This window comes from Orycteropus afer, unplaced genomic scaffold (genome assembly GCF_000298275.1).
Source record: "Orycteropus afer afer isolate SDZICR_OR568_19922 unplaced genomic scaffold, OryAfe1.0 scaffold00510, whole genome shotgun sequence".
Classification (NCBI taxonomy): Eukaryota; Metazoa; Chordata; class Mammalia; order Tubulidentata; family Orycteropodidae; genus Orycteropus; species Orycteropus afer.
Genome location: NW_006922097.1, coordinates 1,314,226 through 1,321,075, shown reverse-complemented (window position 1 = coordinate 1,321,075; position 6,850 = coordinate 1,314,226). Strand labels below are relative to the sequence as shown.

Below are 6,850 nucleotides of genomic sequence, written 5' to 3'. Positions count from 1 at the left end.
AGACCCTACAGGACATGTCTTCTGGTCTGACCTCCCCTGTTCCTGATAGTCATGGCCCCCAGGTACCCTAGTACCCTCATCCTAACACCCTCTTCCCAGCCCAGTCTCCACAGCTGGCCTCAGAGCCCTTGACAAAAAGTTCTCTGAGATCTATCTCTGGTCTTACCTGCTGCAAACTGTAATTCCTTATCCTCTCTGTTCTAAAAGTCAGAGGACAGAAAACCCCAAGGGTGAGATCAGCCTCTAAAGAGTAAAGTACGCCATCTCATGGCTTGAGCTTGGGGTGGGGCTGATGAGAATTTCAGGGCATTTGAATCAAGTTCCTCAAGGGGTTTCCCTGGACAGAAAGGCTCTGAGGACCAGCAGGGTCACTCCTCCCAGCCTCTCCCTTCTGTATCCCTGAAGGCAGGGGCAGGGGCAGGGGTACCCACCTGGGCCATGGGCCCCACCTCCCACCCCCAGGGGCTGGATCTGAGCTTTACTGGGGACCCAGCCCTGGCTTAGGCTGCTGCTGTGGGCGGGCCCTGGCCTTTTCCAGCGCCTGGGCCTCCCCCGGCATTCTGGAGCCCAGAGCTGCTGCTCTTGCTGCTGCTGCCAGCCACTGCTGCTACCACCTTTTCTTCTCTGCCTCTGGCCACTCACCCGCAGCCCCCTGCCCCTCTCACCCTGCTATGATCCTGGCCTTCCCAGGGACCCTGGCCCAACTCTGAGCCCTGGGACCCCCGGCCCTCTCCCCTGGGCCATGGCCAACTCGGGCCTCCAGCTCCTGGGCTACTTCCTGGCCCTGGGTGGCTGGGTAGGCATCATCGCCAGCACGGCCCTGCCACAGTGGAAGCAGTCCTCCTATGCAGGTGACGCCATTATCACCGCTGTGGGCCTCTATGAAGGGCTCTGGATGTCCTGTGCTTCCCAGAGCACAGGGCAGGTGCAGTGCAAGCTCTACGACTCGCTGCTCGCCCTGGACGGTAGGCTGGGGGCAGGCAGGAGGCACCCTAGATGGTGGGCCTTGGCCAGCTGGGGGTGGGGCGCCCTAGATGGTGGGTCTCGGCTGGCTGGGGGTGGGGCGCCCTGGATGGTGGGTCTCGGCTGGCTGGTGGGGGTGGGTAGATGGCCACCCTGGGTGGTGGGCTGTTTGGGAAGGTGAGGTAGTGAGCCACCCTGGATGGTGGGCCTCAGCTATTTGGGTTGAGGGATGGAATACAGGGTACAGGAAGGTCAGCTTTCCTCAAATTCTGCATCAGCTTTGGGCTCTGCTCTCCAGTCTGCCCCACCACACTCCCCGCCCCCACCACCACCCCTGTATACATTAAAATACCCAGGCCAGCCTGGTGCCTTGCCATGGGCAGGGGCTCTAGAGCCTGGCAGCCAGATTCCTGCTCTGCCACTCTAACCTTGAACAAGTCTCTAAGCCTTTTTATGTCCCCCTGTCCCCATCAGTAAGGGGGGTACTAAGACCTTCACAGGGCTTTGGTCGGATTGGGTGAGAAGAGAGTTGGGCACTCAGAAATGCTCAGTGAAGACCCTGCCCCCCACCTCTCCCATCCTCTGTACACAGACACACACTTGGGTACACCACCTACTCACCAGTCCTGCCACCCAGGTAGCATGAGCACACACACACATACACACACACGCGCACACTTGGGTACACAGGCCCCTCTCCTCCCAGGGTGTGGAGTTGAGACAGGCCTCACTGCAGCCTCTAACCCTGCTATAGGGAGGCCAACCCATCCTCACCCTGCTCAGGGCCCCACAGGCAGCCTGAGCCGGGGCTGCTGTCACATGCCCCAGCTGCACCTGTCACAGGCAGGCCCTCAGGCCTCCCTCAAGGACCCACAGGGCCTAGGGCTAATCCCAGCACCTACACACAGTAGGCACACAGTAGGTGGGTGTGGGTAAATCAAGGGGAAGAGAGGAAGCTGATGAAAGTCAGATGGCTGAGGGGAAGGGTTTTTGACAGAGGCCAGACTGGGCTGAGCTCTGCCTCAGACATCCTCAGCTCTTCCTTCTGCTGAATCCACAAGGGCCCCGGGAGGAGCTGCCACAACTGCTTGGGAGAGAAGCAGGCCAGGCCCAAGTGGGAGTCCCCAGGCTAGAAAGTATCAAAAGAGAGACAACTTAAACTATGCCTCCCTGACCCAAATTGTCCACAAATGGGAGTGAAAAATGGTGTTAACTGTGAAGGAGACTCTCACCGCCCCTGCCCCCCACAGCCCTGTTCGCATTCACCCTGTTGTCACACTGGGCGGGGGAGGCTCACTATCTCCTCACCTGCAGGGGTCTGACCTCTAGTCCAGCTCCTGCTCAAGCCCCTTCCCTGGTGGGGCTCCTCCCACCTCAGACCCATCCCTGAGGTGCCCTTCCCCCACTTCTCAAAGTGGACAGCTCACTCAGTGCCCTCTCGCCCACCACAGGTCACATCCAGTCAGCACGAGCACTGATGGTAGTGGCTGTGCTCCTGGGCTTTGTGGCCATGGTCCTCAGTGTGGTTGGTATGAAGTGCACACGGGTTGGAGACAGCAACCCCATCGCCAAGGGCCGCGTGGCCATCTCTGGGGGCGCCCTCTTCCTCCTAGCGGGTGAGTGTCCCTGTCTTATTCTCCATCTTGCCCATGGCAGGCAGTCCCAGCCCTGGATGGCCAGGGCCAGAGCAGAACTGAACTCCCCCTCCTTTGTCTTTAGGTCTCTGCACATTGACGGCTGTCTCGTGGTATGCCACCCTGGTGACCCAGGAGTTTTTCAATCCGAGCACACCTGTCAATGCCAGGTGAGTGCCAGGGCATGGCTTGGGCCAGGGGGACAGGCTAGATCTCCTTGCTCCACCTCCACTGGCCTTTGTCCAGCTATCATCTAAGAGCTAGACCTGCATGGGGCAGTTGGTGGGGGGAAGCAGGGGGAGGACCCTGGTGATGTCATTGAGAAGCTCTCTGGAGTGGGGAGCCAGGTGAGATGTGGCTGGGCCCTGGAAGGGGCAAGAGGCCAGTGGTGGGCACCCACAGGTAGCAGGAACTCCCCATGGAGGTGGAGTGGTGAGGGTGAAGCATCCTGGCTCTAGGTTAAAATCCTGGCTCTGTAGGTACTGACTGTGTGGCCTGGGCAAATTACTTAATCTTTTTGTGCTTGGTTTCTTCCCCTGTAAACTACTGGGGTATGTGTGTATGTGTGTGTGGGGGGGGTTAGGGTTCAATGAGATGATGCATTGAGGAATTTAGCACAGTGCTGGCCCATTGGACAGTGCACAATACACCTTAGTTATTATTTTTGCTGGTGGCAGCAGGGCTGGCCTGGCTTCCTGCAGGATGCAGCATTTACTTCAGAGAGGGGAGGTTGGGGAAGTGAATCAGAGTGGATAGTGCTGGGCCTTGTTGCCCTAGGAAGAAAGTGGCTCCTTGTCCTGGGGGTGGGAGGCAGCTGGCAGTCCCTCTGGTTATGCTGTGAAGTTTGGTGAAACCAGTAAGGGAGCAGTTGCAAAAGTCTCCACAAGAAGGCTTGGAGCCAGGGAGGTAGCAGTAGAGATAGAGGATGAACAGGTTGAGAGATAATTTAGGAGATTAGAATGGATAGGACCTGTAAGATTAAGGGCATGGGGGCAGGACAGAGGGCTTTTCAAGGGCCTAGGCCCTTCCTCAGCCCAGCCAGGAGCAGAGGATGGAATAGTCTCGACTTGACATCTCTACAGACCTTGGCCCTGGGGTGAAGGGAGGATGGGAAAAAATGCTGGGCTGTCGCAGTCAGGAGGGCTTCCTGGAGGAGACAGTTGTGGAGTGGGAGAAAGGGAGGAGCCCTGTATGAGGCTTGATCCCTGTACTGGGGACACAGGAATCATATGCCCCTCTGCCCTCAAAGTGCCCCCCAGGGAGCCAAACAAGCCAAGGATTGAATGAGTGAAGAGTCAGTGGTTGGAGCAGGAGGCTGAGCCAGCACCAAGGAGGGAGGCTTGGGGTAGTTATAGAAAGCCCTCAAGAGGTGACATTTGAACTAGGTCCTGAAGATGGAGGAGCTCAGTTGGAACAGAAGAGAGGTGACACCCCAAGAGGAGGGAGGTCTTGTGCAAAGGCACACAAGTAGGAACCCCAGGGCATGGCAGAGGGCTGGGAAGGTCAGTGGAGTCCTTTTTGGAAGAGCCCAGAGTGTAGGCTAAGGAGGCTGGCTTTTCCCAGCAGGCAGCGAGGCACCCTGCAGAAAGGTTTGTGGGCTGAACAGGAACTGAGAGATGGAGGATGCGGGGAACTATCCTACTCTTCCCAGACAAGGCTTTATACCCCTCCCATGTGCCCTCTACCAGCCTGATGAGGAAATGGGCCCAGAAAGGAGCAGGGACCTGCCCAAGGTGGCACAAAACAGGGACTAGAGCCCATCCTGGGCTTGGGTCCCACTGAGGGGTATTGAGATGCTGGGGCAGGGAGAGGAGGAAGGCTGAGCCTTCATCCTGATTTATCTAGAGAGACGGGAGGCTTGTGAGGCCTCCTACCTCCCCTCCCCTCACTCTGCTCTGCCTCTGGCAGTGAAGAGGCTGGGGAGGCCCCTGAGTGAGTAATGGGACCCTGAGAGGTCAGGGGGATGGTGAGGGAGGGCCTGGGGCATTTCCCCTTGAGTGCAGCCACACCTGACAGCTTCTTGCCTATCGTTGCAGGTACGAATTCGGCCCGGCCTTATTTGTGGGCTGGGCCTCTGCTGGCCTGGCCATGCTTGGGGGCTCCTTTCTCTGCTGTACCTGCCCAGAGCCCGAGCGGTCCAACAACAGCCCACAGCCCTACCGGCCTGGGCCTTCAGCTGCTGCCCGAGAGTACGTCTGAGCCCTGCCTGCCCTGGCAGCCAGCTCGCCCAGTGGCTCCCTTGCCCAGCACTCCAGCTGGGGCCAGGGGGGGCATGGGATGTTCCCTGAGCACAGTCTGGGGCTTGGAGCAGCATGTCCCCCACATAGACATCCACCCTGAGATTCAGGACCCCGGCCCAGACGCTCAGAGAGACAAAAAGGGGCAGGGGCCTGGACACGTGGTGCAGGAACAGGTCCTTCAGACCTGCCTGCACAGCCTCATGAGCACCAGGCGGGTGGGTTCACATGCATCAGCCCAGGTGCCATCCCTTTCACCTGTCTACTTATTTACTCACTGGATGGTATGTGAGTGTCCACTGTGTACCAGGCTCTGGGGATACACCAGAGGGTAGAAGTGACTTTAGTGCCTAGCACCGCAGCCCGTGGTGGGCAGAGAACTTGGTTTCCCTGACCCTCACTGACTCCTCACAGCAAACCATGGAGGTGGCAGAGAGGGATGTGAATGTCTCCATACTTTACATGAGGTAACAGAGGTTCAAAGAGACCAAGACACTTGTCCTGGTCCCTCTGACTTCAAGTTTAGAGGTCTTTCCAGTATACCCAGGGCTGCCATACACACCCACACAGAGGGATAAGATAGACCATGTCACCCCCAGGATGGGGCCCCAGGCAGGGCAGGGCCAAGATAGGACTGAGCTGGCCAGTCCCTCTGTCTGGGCCTGAGCACCTCAGCCCCTGCCACCCCTCAGCCACCCCACTAACCAGCTTTCTCTTTTTTGACTTTCAGACCAGTTGTTAAATTGTCTGCCTCCGCCAAGGGCCCCCTGGGTGTGTAAGGTCCAGGTCCCCAGCCTGGCCCTATCCCCCTGCCACACCCAGACTGTTTGGTCTTTTGTGGAAAGAGAAGTCAGCATCCAGTCCCAAGTGTGGTGTCGTTTGGTCTGTCCCTGGTGTGGCTGGGGTGGGGCTGCCTCAGAGAGGTCACAGCTGGCCACTGTAGCCCTTGGGCATAAACATGGAGAGATCAAGGTTGGTTGGGTGGGCTTCAGAGCACGCTCAAACCTGAGCAGGAAAGAATACAGGTCTCTTGCTCCCTGCCCAGGTAAGCTCTGCAGCCTGGCTTTGGGCTTAGCACCTAGGCTTCCATGTTGGAGCCTGCCATGCCTGGAGGCTCCCTAGAAGCCCAACCCAGCATTGGGAACAGGCTGAAGGGGGACACAGTCCTGCCCCAGCTACTCTGGTCTGCCCTAGGAACCCCTGCTGAGGGCAGAGACAGTCCTTGGGGTATCCTCCAGCTAGGTGCTGGCAGTCAGAGTTGGGTACAGAAACATTGTGTAAGAGCTCACTAAGGGGAGAAAGGAATAGAGAAAGGACATTAAGACCTTCCACCATTAGGACTGCCCTTGAAGCCCCCAGCTCTGCCTCTGCTGCACCCCACCTCCCAGGTCAGCTGAGGCTAGGTTACATCTGGCCCTGAGTGGGGAGGGAAGAGCCTAAGGCTTTGCTGAGACTGCACCCAGAGGAGAGGTCAGAGCTGGAAGGGCTTTTGGTTTTGAAGTCCAGACACCACCCCCTTAGTAGAGAAGAGGGAAAGGCCGCAGAGGGATGCAGGAAATTTGCCCAGGCAGCGCCAAGGCCAGGGCACTTCCTCCTCAGTTACCTTCATCCAGAGTGTGCTGGCCTTTCCCCACATGCACAGGTCTCTCCCATCCCAAATGTCTTCTCTGGATGCTGTGTCTCTGGTCACTGCCTTATCTCTCTCCCATCTGCACAACGACCTCCTGGAAAGAGTTGTCCATAATTGTCCCTCCTCCCTGGCCACCCACACCCTCCTCTGCCTGCTCCATCTGGCCTTCCACATCACCTCTCTGGTGACCATATCATACACCACATCACCAAATCAACCTTCTCCCTCAGTTTGACTCTGAGAGGTGAAATGACCAAAATAAAGTCAGACAAGACTGTCCACAGACTCCAAATGAGGGTTGGGATGGGAGGAGAAAAGCTAACAGTGAGGAGCTGCTGTGAGATTGTCCCCTTGGCATTGTGCCTTAGTGGCCACTGTACATCCTC

The 6,850-nt window shown here is 57.8% G+C and overlaps 1 protein-coding gene across 1 annotated transcript; it reads left to right on the top strand.

Annotated features, from left to right (window-relative positions):
- The first annotated feature begins 742 nt into the window (after window positions 1-742).
- CLDN19 (claudin 19) lies at window positions 743-5,613 on the top strand. The gene is made up of 5 exons (XM_007955559.1): window positions 743-965; window positions 2,415-2,579; window positions 2,683-2,767; window positions 4,634-4,786; window positions 5,565-5,613. The coding sequence occupies exons 1-5, from the start codon at window positions 743-745 to the stop codon at window positions 5,611-5,613; spliced, it is 675 nt and encodes a 224-aa protein (XP_007953750.1).
- Window positions 5,614-6,850: the final 1,237 nt, after the last annotated feature.

Coding starts and splice junctions, on each gene's coding strand:
- CLDN19 (XM_007955559.1), top strand. CDS start 743: ATGGCCAACTCGGGCCTCCAGCTCCTGGGCTACTTCCTGGCCCTGGGT. Junction 2,580..2,682: donor CGCCCTCTTCCTCCTAGCGG/GTGAGTGTCCCT, acceptor CTTTGTCTTTAG/GTCTCTGCACATTGACGGCT. Junction 4,787..5,564: donor CCTTCAGCTGCTGCCCGAGA/GTACGTCTGAGC, acceptor TTTGACTTTCAG/ACCAGTTGTTAAATTGTCTG.